This window comes from Sphaerodactylus townsendi, linkage group LG14 (genome assembly GCF_021028975.2).
Source record: "Sphaerodactylus townsendi isolate TG3544 linkage group LG14, MPM_Stown_v2.3, whole genome shotgun sequence".
NCBI lineage: Eukaryota > Metazoa > Chordata > Lepidosauria > Squamata > Sphaerodactylidae > Sphaerodactylus > Sphaerodactylus townsendi.
Genome location: NC_059438.1, coordinates 22,865,719 through 22,883,836, shown reverse-complemented (window position 1 = coordinate 22,883,836; position 18,118 = coordinate 22,865,719). Strand labels below are relative to the sequence as shown.

The window sequence follows — 18,118 nt, the reverse complement described above, 5'->3', positions numbered from 1 at the left end:
ACCTCCAACCAGACCGATAAAGCTGGAGAGAGGCTCCCTGTGGGTCTGGATGGGGGAGAGGCAGAGGGTGGAGGCAGTCCCTGACAATCAGAGCAGTTTGAAGGTGCCTCCAGGAATTCCCCAGAGCCCAATCAGATCTTTTAAAAGCGTGGGGTTGTGGTTAAAAGCGGGGGACTCTAATCTTGAGAACCGGGTTTGCTTCCCGACTCTTCCCCATGAAGCCTGCTGGGTGACCTTCGGCCAGTCACAGTTCTCTCAGAACTCTCTCAACCCCAACCACCTCACAGGGTGTCTGTTGTGGGGAGAGGAAGGGAAAGGAGCTTGTAAGCCAACTTGAGTCTCCTTACAGGAGAGAAAGGTGGGAGTCCAAATCCAAACTCTTCTACTCTGACCTTGGGCTAGTCACAGTTCTCTCGAAACTCTCTCAACCCCAACCACCTCACAAGGTGTCTGTTGTGGGGAGAGGAAGGGAAAGGAGCTTGTAAGCTCCTTTGTCTCCTTACAGGAGAAAGGGGAGATATAAATCCAAACTCCTCCTCCTCCTCCACCTCCTCCACCTCCTCCTCCTCCTCCTCCTCCTCCTCCTTCTCCTCCTCCTCCTCTTCTTCTTCTTCTTCTTCTTCTTCTTCTTCTTCTTCTTCTTCTTCTTCTTCTTCTTCTTCTTCTTCTTCTTCTTCTTCTTCTTCTTCTTCTTCTTCTTCTTCTTCTTAAGAAATAAGGACTTGCAAACAGAAGGATGTGAAGACCAACAGCTGGATATGTGCTCTCTCTCTCTGCCCGTTTCTCTCTGTCCTTCTTTCGTACTGGTGGTGATGGAGGTGCCATCAGATTGTAGTTGACTTATGGGAACGGCAGAGGCTTTCGAGGCAAGAGGTGGTTTGCCGTTTTGCCTGCCTCTGTGTAGCAATCTTGTTCTTCCCTGCTGGTCTGCCATCCAAGCGGAGACGTACAGCGACTCCACTGGGTTTTCAAGGCAAGAGAGTTTCAGAGGTGGTTTGCGATCACCTCCCTCTGTGTTTCCCACCCGAGTGCTAACCGGGGCCGACCCTGCTTGGCTTCCGAGATCAGTGGTGATTGGGTCATCTAGGTCAGGGCTCTTGTGCTGAGGCTTATATTTACGAAAAGGGGTCAAACTGTCCCTCAGGGCAAAATGATTTGGCAAGGGAATCTATACCTGCATAAATGGTAGCTTGTGGGAGAATTGCATCAAAGATATGGCTGAGGCGGGCTAGAGGAGAGAGTCTGACATTTTTATTTTGTGTTAGTCTGTTCGGAAGTTCAGCACAAAGGAGGTGTCCTGACAGCCCGAGGTGGGGGGGCGGTAGGAGGAGGCTAGCAGCCCCAACAGGAAGATTGCAATCTCGAGCATGCTCCCTCTCAACAGGCGAAATAGATGTAATTCATTCTTAGCTCCTCTATAAGACATGTATGCACAGTATCACAAAAATCTGAAGAACAGCCTTGAAAGGTAGGCCGATCCCACATTTTTCAGGTTGGGAGCTGGGAGCAGCTTGTCTTGGTGGCAGACATTTTATCTGAAAGATTTATGTTCTGCTTCTCAATCTCTGGGGAGGGAATTTCAAAGTCTAGGAGAGCGCCATAAAAGAAGCCCTATCTCAGGTGACCCCCAAGCTGACATCTGAAGAAGTGAACAACCAAAGAAAAAATGTAGAAGAGTTTAAATTTGGGGGGGGGGGGGAGAGATTTTACTTGGTTCAGAGTTCTCTGTCTTAGCTAAGGTTGCCTACCCTGGATTGGGAAATTCCAGATGTGGAGGTGGGAGTGCAACCGGGGGGCATCATTTTGGGGATGGGCTGGCAGGGGCTGATGGGAATTGTAGTCCATAACAACTGGAGTGCCAAAGGTTCGCCACCACGGGGCTAGGATATTGATATAACTACAATAACAGTAATATCAATATACCCTGTTTCCCTGAATATAAGACATCCCCGGAAAATAAGACGTAGTAGAGGTTTTGCTGAAGTGCGAAATATAAGGCATCCCCCAAAAGTAAGACGTAGCAAAGTTTTTGTTTGGAAGCATGCCCGACGAACAGAACACAGGAATATAAGACATCCCCTGAAAATAAGACATAGTTCATCTTTGGGAGCAAAAAATAATATAAGACACTGTCTTATTTTCGGGGAAACACGGTAATAGTCATTTAAAAGCTTTTATAAAGCCAGAAGTCTTGAGGCTACCAGGTGTGATGAGATCTGTGCCTTTAAGGCTGAGTTGATGGGCAGAGTTACGAGAACCAGGAACTGTGAGCCGGCAGACTTCAGCCAATAAACTGCACTGCGGGCTGCCTCCTCCTCGTGTGTAAACAGAGAAATGCGAGGAATCCCCATTACAAGCACACTGCACGGTGAAGAGTCCTGAGGTAAACGTTCCATGCGTAATAGGCCAATATCTGGCTTGGTCTTTTTGCTCCTGATAGTCTTGTAAGGGAACCCGCCCTTGAGATTAGTTGTCCAGTTGTTTGTTTCTCAAACTGCAGATTTCATAGGAGCATCATTTTCAACCATTTCCCTGATTCCTTCTATTGTTCCAAAGCTTTCTCGCTCGCTCACTGGCTCACTCTTTCTCTCTCTCTCTCTGTGTAAATAATTAAATCACACACAATCTCTTTAGACACTCTGGCAGGAAGCCTGTATATTTCCCTGGAGGGCCCCTGCCAGGGACAGCAAAATGTGAATAGGTCAGCCAACCCCAAGTTGACTAACATACTTCTGGGGTCAGGGCTTGATAAAGCAACCTGGCTGTCTTGCGGCTCAGTCTTGCCTCACTGATAACAGCAACAGATACACCCACGTAGAAATGTTTGCCTTTTTGACTCATCGTGGGTCATCTGCTGACCCGGCTCCTAAATGCTTTCCAAGGAGATGACTTTTGCAGGGTCCTGATAAGCCAGCTACGATTTGGGATGCTCTGCCATTGGTGATCCTAATCAAGCCCGAACTCTCCCTAGATAGAAGCTCAAATGGCTGCATTCAGGCTGTTGGACTTTGGTCATGTTCTCTGGAAAAGACAGTAATGCTGGGAAAATCTGAAGACAGCAGGAAAAGAAGACCCAACATGAGGCAGAATGATGCAATGTCTTGGAAGTCATTCATTCATCTGTGTGTCCTCGCTTAGAAACCACTCGACAGCACTTAACACACAACACACACTCAATTGTGGCACTAGGTGTGGGGGAATGAATGTCAACTTTCCTCCTCCAAACCTTGCTTCAAGTTTGGTGCTATCTGGCGCACCGGCAGAAGAGCAACCGTATTTTCTTGTTCCCTGCTCCCCATTCGCTGAGCTCTCTGCAAAATTGCCAAGGGGTAACAGATAACAAGTTTGCCTCCCAATCACTTGGCTGGGCTCTGATTAGTTTTGAGACTTTGAGGACAGGGTTCGGGTGGCAAAGCACTCCCTGTTCGGGAGAGGGGTCTGGAGACACTTTATCTGTTCGGACAGAGCCCTCTTAATTGAACAGATATTTTGCATTTACAAACAGATGGCTCCTTTGCATCAATTATTTCTTATCTGGGTAACCGGGGATGATTTTCTGACAGATAGCAAGGAGGGCGGGGGTGTTATAACCACCATCTTGCTTGTGCGGTCTCTGAATGGCATGGAAGGAGTGAAGCACCAGAGGCTGGTCGCTAGACACTTGGCATTATCCTTTGTGTGTGTGTGTGTGTGTGTGTGTCAGTCCGTCCGTCCGTCCGTCCGTCCCTGGAGCTTTGTGGGGTGGAGGGTGAGACGCCGTGTTTCCCCAAAAATAAGACAGTGTCTTATATTAATTTTTGCTCCCAAAGATGCGCTATGTCTTATTTTCAGGGGATGTCTTATTTTTCTGTGTTCTATGTATTGTCGAAGGCTTTCACGGCCGGAATCACTTGGGCGCTGTGTGGTTTCCGGGCTGTATGGCCGTGTTCTAGCAGCATTCTCTCCTGACGTTTCGCCTGCATCTGTGGCTGGCATCTTCAGAGGATCTGATGTTGGGAAAGCAAGTGGAGTATATATCTGTTGGAGTGTCCAGGGTGGGTGGAGAAACCTTGTCTGTGAGTAACAAAGAAGGCAACCAGGTCAATAGTTGAGGGCATTTCTGTGTTCTGTTTATCGGGCATGCTTCCCAACAAAAACTCTGCTACGTCTTACTTTCGGGGGATGCCTTATATTTCGCACTTCAGCAAAACCTCTACCACGTCTTATTTTCAGGGGATGTCTTATATTCAGGGAAACAGGGTAGCGCCGGAATCCACTTTTTCTTACTTCTCTTTGTACGTGTATTTATAGTCTCTTCCTTGGCCTTTGTGCTTCCCATGAATATTCCGTGGCATAACCAGGGGGCTCAGCCGGTGGGGAACCCCTCCGTGACAGGCAGGCTGCAGCTAGTAATAATCGTACTGGATAGTAGTAGGAAGCTGTTGCTTTCCTCTGGCTTCCTCTGACAACCCTTTCCATCAGTCGCTGCCTGCCGCAGAGTACCCGCTGGCGTACCCCGCCGCATGGAGCCCCAAAACATGATGCCTTCAAAGCAGGAGCAATTACCAAGACAGCGCTGCATTAAATGCATCTCAAGTGGAGAGCTCTCGCAGGCCTATTTGCATGTTTTGATCGGGCGAAAGAACTGGAACCAACCCAGAAGCGCTTTCCTGGCTTGGTCCTCGTAAGAAGGGAGTGGGGGGGGGGGGGGGCGGGAGGAAAGTCCTTGGCTTACAGGCTTGCTCAAACAGGTCTGATTAGCCGATGTGCAAAAATACATCCTGTGTTTTCCAACGCTCTGGCTGGAGGTGGAAGTGAAGAAATATCACTGCTCTTTGCAAGAGCCTCGGCAAGAGGTTGGCTGCCTGTCCAGGTAAGCCAAAGAATAAGCAGGATTCTGGACTGAAGTTGCCTTCGGGGGAGCCTGGAGAGAATGGCACCTGTTGAATTGCTGCCTGCAAGATCGGTGTTAGCAGGCACAAGAGCTATACCGGGACACATACCCCCAGAGGTGGGATCCAGCAGGTTCTCACAGGTTCCCGAGAGTAGGTTACTAATTATTTGTGTGTGCCAAGAGGGGGTTACTAATTGGTGATTTTGCCACGTGATTTTTGCCTTAGTTACGCCCCTCCTCTCCACAGTAGCGCGCAGAACTGGAAGCAGTCTAGCAGGAGGTGCACCGGCGTGCGTGGCAGCCTGCGCCTGTGTGCATTCGTTTCCCGCCCAAGGACCGGCGCAGTGGCTGCGTCCTTGCCACAACCCCGCCCAGGAATGCCCCGCCCCCGGAATGCCTGGCCACGCCCCATCGTGCCCCGCCCAGCCCCATCAGCGCTACGCCACAGTTTGAATCCCACCACCATGGGAACCTGTTACTAAAATTTTTGGATCCCACCACTGCATACCCCCATATAGTGGTATGTTTACTCACCCAACTTGTCATTCTATCCCTCTGGTGGGACCCAAACAGTTGGTGCAAAAATGAAACAGAACAAAACAGGAGAGAGAAAGAGAATAACTTTTGTACTTAGGGATGGCCCTGAGAAAAGTGTGGCCGGCAGTCAAGCCCTCTGGCTGATAGAGCTTTTCCAGCTAGGGTGGCCAACCTCCATGTAGGGCCTGGAGATCCCCCGCTGTTACTACTGATCTCTACATGATAGCAATCAGTTTGCCTGGAGAAGATGCCTGCTTTAGAGGGCAGACCCTCCTTTCCAAACCCCCTTCCAAAAGCTCCCCCCACCCCCACAAATCTCCAGCTTTTTCCCAAACCAGAACTGACGACTGTATTCCCAGCACTATTGCTCAAGCCTGAGCAGAGATGACTGAATTGTGCCTGTGCTGGACCATTATCTCAAATAAGACCACTAAGGCCTGTGCTGGACCACTAAGGAGCAGCAGTGGCGTAGGAGGTTAAGAGCTTGTGTATCTAATCTGGAGGAACCGGGTTTGATTCTCCGCTCTGCCGCCTGAGCTGTGGAGGCTTATCTGGGGAATTCAGATTAGCCTGTGCACTCCCACACACACCAACTGGGTGACCTTGGGCTAGTCACAGCTTCTCGGAGCTCTCTCAGCCCCACCTACCTCACAGGGTGTTTGTTGTGAGAGGGGAAGGGCAAGGAGATTGTCAACCCCTTTGAGTCTCCTGCAGGAGAGAAAGGGGGGATATAAATCCAAACTTTTCTTCTTCTTCATTACTGATCTGTGGGGTGAGTCACATCACGATATTTATTAGGATAACTAGGTTTACCGAGTGGTTTGCCCCTGCATTCCCCAGTCATCTACACTTATCCCCAGCTACTCATTTTATTGACCTCAGAAGGATGGAAGGCAGAAGAGAGGCTTTGATCTCAGCATGGTGTAGCGGTTAAGAACAAGTGCATTCTAATCTGGAGAACTGGGTTGGATTCCCCGCTCTGCCACTTGAGCTGTGGAGGCTTATCTGGTGAACCAGTTTAGCTTGCGCACTCCAACACATGCCAGCTGGGTGACCTTGGGCTAGTCACAGTTCTTTGGAGCTCTCTCAGCCCCACCTACCTCACAGGGTGTTTGTTGTGAGGGGGGAAGGGCAAGGAGATTGTAAGCCCCTTTGAGTCTCCTGCAGGAGAGAAAGGGGGGATATAAATCTAAACTCCTCTTCTTCTTCTTCTTCGTAGGGATTCAGGGCCTCCATCAGCCTCTGGGGATCCAAACGTCGGCCCTTGAGCTGCTCAACTCCACGGGGCTTTTCCGTCCCGCCTCTTCTTCCTGAGCCAGATCATTAAAAAGTCAGTCCTTGAGTATTTAGAAAAGATGGCGATTGCAAAGAACCTGCCCGGGTTCCTCAAGAACAAGTCATGCGTCAGACTAATCGCCTTTTTTGGACAGAGTTACTACCTTGCGGGATCACCTTGCTGTAGACATAGTTTTATCTTGATTTCAGGAAGGCTTTTGATAAGGTTCCGCATGATGGCCTTGTTGACAAGTTGGTAAAATGTGGTTTGGATCCCGTTACTGTCAGGTGGATTTGTAACCGGTTGACAGATCGCACCCAAAGAGTGCTTGTAAATGGTTGCTCATCCTCTCGGAGAGGAGGAGTGTATCCCTCTGGGATCTGTCCTGGGCCCTGTGCAGTTCAACGCCTTTATAAATTATTTGGATGCTTATTAGAAGAGAAGAACAGTTTGGATTTATATCCCACCTTTCTTTCCTGTAAGGAGACTCAAGGTGGCTTACAAGCTCCTTTCCCTTCCTCTCCCCACAACAGACACCTTGTGAGGCAGGTGGGGCTGAGAGAGTTCTGAGAGATCCGGGACTAGCCTAAGGTCACCCAGCAGGAATGTAAGAGTGCGGAAGCGCATCTGATTCACCAGATAAGCCTCTGCCACTCAGGTGGGGAATCAAACCCGGTTCTCCAAGTTATAATCCACCTGTTTTTAACCACTACACCACGCTGGCTCTCGAAAATTTGCAGATGATATTGTGTGGGGAAGTGGTAGCAAATCTAGTAGAACAGTGATGGCGAACCTTTTCAAGACCAAGTGCCCAAATTGCAACCCAAACCCACTTATTTATCGCTAAGTGCCAACACGGCAATTTAGCCTGAATACTGAGGTTTTAGTTTAGAAAAAACGGTTGGCTCCAAGGTGGTTGGCTTTGCTTTAAAGCAACCGTCCAACTCTTCCAACAGGTAAATAACAACCCTAGGAGGGTTTACTCAGAAGCAAGCCTCATTACCAGCAACTGAACTTACTCCCAGGTAAAGGATTGCGCATGAAATTCAGTGGGGTTTAACAGCGCTTAACAGGGTTACCTACTTCTTCCCCAAAACTAGGTGTTAGGTTTAATGCTAATAATCAAGCCCAGTGGTCCAGGCCAGCCTAGATGTGTGTTGGGGGGGGGGGGGGACTCTGTTTGCGTGTGCCCACAGAGAGGGCTCTCAGTTCCACCTCTGGCACCTGTGCCATAGGTTCGCCACCACTGTAGTAGAATATGGAGCCAAGATACGGGATGATTTTGACCAGCTGGAAAGCTGGGCTGAAACTAACTAGATGAAACTAACTGAATGAATCTCAACAGAGATTAGTGCAAAGTTCTGCCCGTCAGACAGCAGTTCTGATTCTGTGAACTTCGGCAGATCATGAGAGGGGGGGCAGGAAGGGGGAGACGCAACTCTGCTGCCCTGGACGTTTCTTACTTGCCCAGGGTCATGCCGTTTGGGGTCAGGAGAGAATTTCCTTTCAGGCCAGATTGGCCAGTGATTTCTTTGCCTTACGCTGAGCTGGGGTAACTGGGGAGTTGGGGGGGGGGAGGTAGTTGTAAATTTCCTATATTGTCCAGGGGGTTGCTCTAGATGACCCTTGAGGTCCCTTCCGGCTCTAAGCTTCTTGCAGCTGGCTCAGCTGCCTGAGGCCTGCTCATCTGGACTCCAGGAGCCTCCGAGTTTAATTAATCCTTGATCAGCGCCTAATACCCATTTAACTGCTGGCTGATTGCGTTTCGCCTCGCGCTGCATCCATTTAGTAGGTCAGCCGCACTAATAAGTAATCATTGTTCCTGCACTCCAGCCGCTCTTCACGGGCCCTCCGTTGCAATTAACCTCCCTCTCCCCCCACCCGCCCCCACTGTCAGCTGCAAATGCCCTAGAGAGCCCCAGATATTTGTGTGCGTTCGTGTAGCAGAGACGTCCTGGGCAGGTGCTGCATGGGAGGTCGTGGGCCAGTGGGTGGAACGTGGTCCCCACAGGCCATTGTGGGAGGCTCCGGTTGTCGAGGAGTTTCTTAGTGGCTTCTTAGAAGGCTTCTCCAAAGCCCTGAACCTGCTCTGGAAATTGGCTCTGTGCTGCTGCGCTGGGGGGGGGGGGGGGGGGGGGGGGCAGGGGGCTGTCCCCTGGCTGGCTGCGCGATGGTCCTTTGTGGGAGACACAAACCACTGGCGATCTACAGAAGCTGAGCAGGGTCAACCCTGGCTGCTGCGTGGAAGGCAGGCAACCAAGGAAGCCACACGGAGGCAGGCAATGGCACACGATTGAACAAATTCTGGATTGAGTTGCTTCTCTCTGTTGAGGCTAACACTGAGTTATCTGGCCTGGCTAAGAAGACTTTGTTGCTGGTGAGGTAGAGAAATCAATCCCGGCCTCGTTTCCCACATAGCATCCTCAGTCCATAGGCTTGGTGGGGAACCAGTGTGGTGTCGTGGCGAACTCTAATCTGGAGACGCGGGTTTGATTCTTCATTCCTCAGCTTGAGCAGCAGACTCTTACCTGGTGAACTGGATTTGTTTCCTTGCTCCTACATGCAAAGTCTGTTGGGTGACCTTGGGTAGTCACAGTTCTCTCAGAACTCTCTCAGTCCCACCCGTCTGTGGTGGGGAGGGGAAGGCAATTGTAAGCTGCTTGAAGACTCCTTATAAAGAAATGCGGGATATAAACACCGGGGTGCCGTGTGGTTTCCGGGCTGTATGGCCGTGTTCTAGCAGCATTCTCTCCTGACGTTTCGCCTGCATCTGTGGCTGGCATCTTCAGAGGATCTCTGAAGATGCCAGCCACAGATGCAAGCCAGCATCGAGAAAATACTAAACTGCGGCTCATACAGCTAAAGCCTACAACACCAGTGATTCGACAGAAAGCCTTCGACAATAGATATAAGCACCGTCTTCTCCTCCTCCGGCTCCTGCTGCTCTTCTTCATCAGTATCTTCATCTTCTTCCTGCGCCCCCTGGGATGCCTGCTCAATCCTGCCTCCTCTGCACTCTCCTCCAGACGACATCTTTCTGCGTAAAGGTTGCCCTGAACCTTTCAGTGTTTGAGCAGCAGGAAGCAGAAGAGGCCGGCGATACACCTGTACTTTTGCCCTTTGCTAAGCAGAGTTCTCCATCAGCTGTTGGCCAGGGCTGCCCTTAATACCAAACGCTCCTTGTAATGCTGTCTGCCTGTGTGTAGAGGGAAGCCGTTTGTTTTGCATGGAGCCTGGGTCCATGTCACCTTCCCATCACCTGAATGACCCCTGTTAGTGTGTACTTACGGGGAAGCTGTGGGATGGAGGCCGTCTACCTCGTCCTGTGTCTCCTTCCTCCCACACAGGCAAACCTGAAATTGTATTGTTGAAGGTTTTCACAGCTGGAATCACTAGTGTGTTGTGGGTTTTCCGGGTTGTGTGGCCGTGTTCCAGTAGCATTTTCTCCTGACGTTTCACCTGCATCTGTGGCTGGATCTGTTGGTAGTAAAGCAAGTGGAGTATATATACCTGTGGAATGTCCAGGGTGGGAGAAAGAACCATTTGCATTGGTTAAAATCGTGAAGGTTCTATCTGCAAGTGTAATTTGTATGTGTTGTGGAATCCTATGGAGAAAATGCTACTGGAACACGGCCGTGCAACCCGGAAAACCCACAACACACTAAACCTGAAATTGCCTCGTGGCCTTAAATGACCCCCGACACCTCTTGCAGGCAAAGAAATTCACCGTTGCTATTTTAGGGAGACTGAAGCAGGACTTGAGTAAATCAGGCAGCCTTTAGGAAAGCTAAATTCTAGGCCTGGTGGAGGTTATGCAAACAAAGCAACTCTGCATCTGTGTGCTTCCGCTTGTTCGGTCTCTGCTCAGCCTGGGCAAAGGGCCTCCTGAATTAAAAATGACACATATCTCTGGAGGGTGTGGGCGATTCCTGGTGAAAACACACAAGGACTAGAAACCTGGTGTGGATTTAACGGTGTGGATTTAACTGTTGTGAAACCTGAGTGTTTGAGGAAGGAAAGCCTTGAATGTTGAGATGGCGATGAAGATCTCAGGGATGAACTCACAGTGCGGTCCTAAGGAGAGTTGCTCCGATGTAAATCCTTTGAAATGAATGGGCACAAACAGGAGTCACTGCAGGACTGCACTGTGAAAGGCTTTCGGATCACACTGGCTGACCTAGGGCCGCTTTCTGTGGTCGTGATCCACAGGGGAACCTCAAACAAGGTGGCCGGAGCAGTCCAGTTCACTGTGGCTCACTATGTGTACATCATACAGGTGTGTGAATTGGCTCTCATGTAGCCCACTCTCTGCACATGAGGCTGCTCAAACCATGCTCAGCCTCTCAGGAGTAGTGAAGTCAGGGCTGATTCCAGATTCTAGGGGGTTTTTTGGGGGGGGGGGGCTGGACAGAGTGTTCCCAGGCCTCCTTCATGGTGTGATGGTTAAGAGCAGGTGGATTCTAATCTGCAGAACCGGGTTTGATTCCTCACTCCTCCACCTGAGTGGCGGAGGCTTATCTGGTGAACCAGATGTGTTTCCGCATTCCTACGTTCCTGCTTGTGGCTAGTCACAGTTCTCTCAGGACTCGCTCAGCCCCACCTGCCTCACAAGGTGTCTGTTGTGGGGAGAGGAAGGGAAAGGAGCTTGTAGACCATCTTGAGTCTCCTTACAGGAGAGGAAGGTGGGATATAAATCCAAACTCCTCTTTTTCTTTTCTCCAGCAGTGGGTGAAGCACAGAGCATAACCGATGCAGCGCTAGCCAGTAAGGGAGGCAGTGCCGGCCTTATTCATTTCCACCCATTAAGTTAATTCCACTGCTTGCTTTCCACGCATGCTTTCCCCTCCTCCTCTGGGGACAGCCAGCAATTGGCCCCGTTATGTGGGAAGAGTCACTTTCCATTAAGAACATAAGAACAAGCCAACTGGATCAGACCAAAGTCCATCTAGTCCAGCTCTCTGCTACTCGCAGTGGCCACCAGGTGCCTTTGGGAACTCACATGCAGGATGTGAAAGCAACGGCCTGCTGCTGCTGCTGCTCCTGGGCACCCTGGTCTGCTAAGGCATTTACAATCTCCAGATCAGGAGGATCAGAGATTGGTAGCCATGGTCAACTTCTCCTCCATATAAATCTGTCCAAGCCCTTTTTTAAAGCTATCAGGTTAGTGGCCATCACCACCTCCTGTGGCAGCATATTCCAAACCACCAATCACCGCGTTCGTGAAGAAATTGTTTCCTTTTATTAGTCCTAGTGCCCCAGCATTTTCAATGGATGCCCCTGGTTCTAGTATTGTGAGAAAAGAGAAATTTCCTCTCTATGTCCAGCATTTTCTACCCCATGCATAATTTTGTAGACTTCAATCCTTATCCCCCCCTCAGCCGCCTCCTCTCCAACTAAGAGAGTCCCAAAGCTGCAACTCTCCTCCATAGGAAGGTGCTCCAATCCTTCAATCATCTCGTTGCCCTTCTCTCTGCACTTTTTTCTATCTCCTCAATATCCTTTTTGAGATGCGGCGACCAGAACTGGACACAGGACTCCAAGTGCGGTCGCACCATGGCTTTATATAAGGGCATGACAATCTTTGCAGTTTTATTAATCACTGTGCCTGTGACTTCCTTGACAAGCCCTGAGAATCCACCTGCACACTTCCGGGGCTCTCTGTCTTAGCCCCAGCCGAGGGTCCCGGGGTCCCGAGTCCCTCGTGCCACCTGTGTGGAAAAGATTTCCAGCAGGGAGTCAGGAAGTGCTGCTTCTTGAGGGCCAGTGCTGGGATTTGCCAAGCGCTGGCGGTTTGTGCGGGTCATTGTTGTGTGGATCCCATAAATTAAACTGTTCCAGGAAATGAATGGCGAATTTATGCTCTCTGCTCGTTCGTGCCCCTCACTGAACCGAAGAGCTCTGCAGCCGAGTTTGCATGCCATTCGTCTCACTTAGTCGCTTCAGTTTTAGAGGATTACTCCTTCAGAAAAAATTGGATTATCGTAAAATTCCTATCTCTCAGGTGACCCTGGCTTGCCCGCTCATAAATTAGAGTGAGGGTTGTGTGAGTTCCACAGCACAGGTCTCCAGTCTGGGTTCACCGGTGTCAGTTTTCTGGTCCTTGGCGGAACTCGGGGCTCGGCTGTACCTTTTCTGGAAGGTGGCGGAGAACCTGTTGGGCATAGAGGAGGCCCTGGGTTCAATTCTCGGGATCCCAGTTGAAAGGATCTTCGATTGCAGGTGTTAGGGAAGATTTTCCCCTGATTCGGGCACTGAATTGCTTCCAGGCAATGCAGACCGTGACAAGCTACTTGGCCGACCGTCCGCATAAGGCAGCCCCCATGGGTTCTTGTGAAGGGTGGGCTACGGTTGGAACATTGTGTAGTTTCTAAACTGAAAGGTGCTGGTGCTAAGGTTCTTGAGAAGAAGAAGAGTTTGTGTTTATATCCCTTTTTTCCCCTCCTGTTAGGAGACTCAAAGGGGCTTACAATCTCCTTTCCCTTCTCCCCCGCCCTCAAATAACACCCTGTGAGGTGGTTGGGGCTGAGAGTGCTCCGAAGAACTGTGACTAGCCCAAGGTCACCCAGCTGGCATGTGTTGGAGTGCGCAAGCTAAACTGGTTCACAAGATAAGCCTCCACAGCTCAAGTGGCAGAGCGGGGAATCCAACCCAATTCTCCAGATTAGAGTGCACCTGTTCTTAACCGCTACACCATGCTGGGATCAAGGCCTCTCTTCTGCCTTCCATCCTTCTGAGGTCAATAAAATGAGTACCCAGTTTGCTGGGGATAAGTGTAGATGACTGGGGAACGCAGGGGCAAACCACTCGGTAAACCTAGTTTTCCTAGTAAATATCGTGATGTGACGTCACTCACCCCACAGGTCAGTAATGAAAGAAGAAGAGAGTTTGGATTTATATCCCCTTTCACTCCTGTAAAAGGAGACTCAAAGGGAGCCTGACAATCTCCTTCCCCCCTCACAGCAAACACCCTGTGAGGTGGGTGGGGCTGAGAGAGCTCAAAAGAACTGTGACTAGCCCAAGGTCACCCAGCTGGCGTGTGTGGGAGTGGACAGGCTAATCTGAATTCCCCAGATAAGCCTCCATAGCTCAGGCGGCAGAGCTGGGAATCAAACCCGGTTCCTCCAGATTAGAGTACACCTGCTCTTAACCCACTATGCCACGGCTGCTCCTGGTGCTTGCACAGAGGGACTACCTTTATCTTTTATAACATCTTGCAGTTTGTGCGTGCTGGTGTGGTACTGCGGCACACACGCGCGCGCGCGCACACACACACACACACACAGACAAGCCTGCCAAACTCATTCCAGGAAGAGTGGAAGGAGGAAAGCTTGATAGGACTCAAGCTGACTTTGGAAAGAGGTGAAATAAGGACGAGGGTGGAGTCCGCTGCACCTGTTTGCCATTCCTGCCATTCCTGTGGCTGCAACAGACGCTTCCTTTGATCCCGCAGGCCCTGTGGGGCAGGATTTGGCTGCGTCGCTGTGAACCGTGGTGGCGTTGTGCTGTTGCCTGTGGAAGGTTGGCTGTGGGAGGTTCCAAGAACAGCCTGTGTATGTTCAGTCGGATATAAAATGTTGCAGGACGCCCCTGCGCTGTAGGCCACATCAGGTTCTCCTTGGCCCCTTGCCAAGTCTCTGCAGGGATGCGTCTCTGGCAAGCCATGCTGAAAATTTGTTTTGTGGGGAGTGGCTACGTGTTGTTGCTTCGCCTGGTACCGCAACCAACCAAATTACAAACACTCTAACCGCTGTCGATTGCGTCTTAATTGTTTTAAAATATTACATATATTTGCATTGTCAATGATGTTTTCAACATTTGAAATGTTTCAGCTTTTATATGTTTGTTATGTTTGGCTGTTGAAAAGCGGCCTAGAAAGGGTTTAAACAAATAAAAAATGCTTTTGGTGGCAGGTAGAATTGCACTTAGCATTTCATGCACAGCCGCGTTCTCTGCAAGGGAAACACCTCTAAAGGGAATACGGCTTGGAAAAAACAAGCAGGCTGCGGCCGACCTTGTCAGGATCCTGAGGACAGGGAGGATTTGCCCTTCTTGATGCGCCCACAGTTGTGCATTCCCATCACGCCGTCTGCGCATGCTCATTGCGCATCCAGAGTGAAGTGAACTGATGGATTTCAGCTGATTCATATTTCACCAAAATACAGGACAGTGCATTAATGTACAGTACAGTAAACCTTTATTAGGCATAAATAATTCTGCATACAGTATGTTTGTATGATAAACAACAATACAACGAGGAATCCAGTTACACTGAAGTGGGATGAATTAATTATACACCAAACTTTCTGGAGACCTATTGCTTGATATCCATATGTTAATTAAAACCCGATTTGAATGACTTCCTCATGTTTATTACAATGACTTGAGGCCTCAGACATTAAATCAATGTAATTTAGATGGTTTGATACATTGAAGGGACACATTTTAGTACCCGTCTTTTGAGGATATGACTTCTGCTAGAGATGTAGCGACCCTAAGAATTATCTCAAGAAGATGCATCACTAAGTAAATACTTACTTCACTACATAAGCTTGAAGGCACAAATTTGTTTAGCTTTTTTTTTTAACTGTCGGGAATTATATAGTGACTTCACACGTGATGCAGAGTGAAGCTGACATTCTAGGAGTATATGCTTTAATCTTGTATCCCACGGCATTTACACAGAGCATGGAGCATCGTCTGTCAGCCGAATAAAAAACACAGCTTGAAATCTCGGTTGGCTTATGGCTTTTTAGAAGGAAAGGCATTTACTCTGGCAGTAAATTAATGTATTGCTCATTGGGCAAGACAAAATAATTTTTGAGGACCAGCATGCTGCCGTTCTTATAATGCTAGAATAGGAGTCTGGGAGACCCAGATTCGAATCCTCACTCTGCCATGGAAGGTTCCTTGGGCCTGACTCACTCCCTCAGCCTAGCCTCCCAGCACCCCTGCGAGAGAGCTCGACTTACCTAGTCCTGAATCAAAGTGGAGCTGGGCAGGATTTCTGTCATCTCCTTTTGTATCTGATGGTCCTCGTGTTAAATTAGGGTCCTTGGGAGACACAGGTTTGGATCCCCACAGAGGCTCCCCGAGTAACCTTGGGACAATCAGACCCGCTCAGTCTAGCCTACCTCACATGACTGTTGTGAGGATAAAATGGAGAAGAAGAGAACAGTGTAAGCCACTTTGGAGCAAAAGGGTGGTCTAAAGAAAGTAGAGCCAGCATGATGTAGTGGTTAAGAGCAGGTGAATTCTAATCTGGAGAACCAGGTTTGATTCACCTACTCCTCTACCTGAGTGGTGGAGGCTTATCTGTTTCCACACTCCTACATTCCTGCTGGGTGATCTTGGGCTAGTCACGGTTCTCTCTGAACTCTCTCATCCCTACCTACCTCAAAAGGTGTCTGTTGTGGGGAAAGAAAGGGAAAGGAGCTTGTAAGCCACCTTGAGTCTCCTTATAGGAAAGAAAGGTGGGGTATAAATCCAAACAACAACTCTTTTCTTCTTCTTCTTCTTCTTCTTCTTCTTCTTCTTCTTCTTCTTCTTCTTCTTCTTCTTCTTCTTCTTCTTCTTCTTCTTCTTCTTCTTCTTCTTCTTCTTCTTCTTCTTCTTCTTCTTCTTCTTCTTCTTCTTCTTCTTCTTCCTCTTCCTCTTCCTCTTCCTCTTCCTCTTCCTCTTCCTCTTCCTCTTCCTCCTCCTCGTCCACCACCACCACCACCACTACTTTGGATCCCCACTGGAGCAAAGGGGGGGGGGGGGTTAAAGAAGTAAATCCTGCTTTCCTGTCCTGTGAAGGTCTGATTCCCTGGCTGGTCACTTCTCTTCCTTGCCACGTGTTCATCTGAAGCAAAAACAGCTTTTGGGCATTCCAGGAGCTGGTCTGATGTGTGTCTGTGTGTTGGTTGTGGGGCTGGGCCTCCAGCCTCCCATTTCCACAAAGAATCCTCACAGCCACCCCCTTCGGCTTTCTGTTCCAGGGCTCAGCCTTTCCTCTCGAGACCCCCGCCACACAGCTCCCTGCCACTGAGTCGGCACCACGCCTGCCAGGCACTGCGGAGAGCACGGCCGCAGGCAACGGAGCAGCCTCGGATCACAAGTCCAGCTTGTGGATCGCGAGGAGGGCCAGCCGGAACTCCCACAAGTAAGAATGTCTTTGTTATGCCGTCTCTGTCGAGACATGGTGCACACACCTGTGCCCACAGGTGAGGCGGTAGACAAGGGGACACTGATATTAGGCTTGGGAGATGCCGAAGGAAAGTTATGGGAAGCGGAGAGGATTGAGTCAAATGGCAAAAATACAAGGGGTGGGTTCCAGCCCATAGGAAGTGATGCAAAACTGGGCGGAGCTTGAGAAATACGTGGGCTGTTCTCCCGTTTTAGGTTCAGGTGAGGTTCTAGCTGTCTGGCTTCTTTGAAACAGGCAGTTGAGAAAGCAGGTACCTATTTTCAAAAGGCAGCCATGTTGGTCTGCAGTGGAAGAACAAGATCTGAGCCCAGTAGCATCTGAGAGATTGTATTGTCAAAGGCTTTCACGGCCAGAATCACTAGGGTATTGTGGGTTTTCCGGGTTGTATGGCCATGTTCCAGTAGCATTTTCTCCTGATGTTTTGCCTGCATCCGTAGCTGCCATCTAGAGAAGATGCCAGCCACAGATGCAGGCAAAACGTCAGGAGAAAATACTACTAAAACACAGCCATACAACCGGGAAAACTCACAATACCTTAGAGATTGTCAGGGTTTGACAATCGAGAGTCATAGTCAGAACTCGCTGTTGAAGAATCAAGGGGTATCTAATGAAGGGAACTTTGATTTTTGAAAGCTCATCCTTCCAAAATCTTGTGGGTCTCTGAGGTGCAATTTTAGATCGGGGGAGAGGGGGGAATTTTTCAATTGTTGTTGTGCCCTGAAGTGAGACTTTTGAGCTGGTCTTCACCCTGGTTCTGAAGGGCACAGACCTTCTCCATGCTAACAGAGGCCTCCTTGGCCTACACCAGTGGTGGTGAACCTTTGGCACTCCAGATGTTATGGACTACAATTCCCACCAGCCCCTGCCAGCATGGCCAATTGGCCATGCTGACAGGGGCTGATAAAACCAGTCTTATCTAAAATCTGGAAGGTCCTATCAGGCTCCTGAACACAGAGATTTCCCTCAGCCAGATGAACTGATGTGCCAGCAACCTCTCTCATCGCCTTTGGTGTAGACACACCTGAGCTTCTGGTACCCCAAAACGAGGACTGGTTGGGTGCCCTCTTCTGGGGTCCAGCATCCTTGCATCAAGGAGCTGCACTACACACCTGGGGCAGGTGTGTCGCTCGCTCGTACCACACCTTCTGGACCTGGCCCTCAGAATCCCTCCAGGACTTGGGGCGCAGAACCCAGATTTGATGAGAAGAGAGCTTGGGGGAGGGAGAGGGAAACATGAGACCACGGG

At 49.7% G+C, this 18,118-nt stretch overlaps 1 protein-coding gene across 1 annotated transcript in view; it reads left to right on the top strand.

The window, feature by feature from the left end:
* The window catches only part of LOC125443295, a 114,598-nt gene extending 97,399 nt beyond the window's left edge, over positions 1–17,199 (top strand). Inside the window, exon 5 of the mRNA XM_048515313.1 lies at positions 16,664–17,199. Coding sequence (XP_048371270.1) covers positions 16,664–16,831 — 168 coding nt within the window. The 3' untranslated portion in view covers positions 16,832–17,199. The remainder of the gene's footprint in view (positions 1–16,663) is intronic.
* Positions 17,200–18,118: the final 919 nt, after the last annotated feature.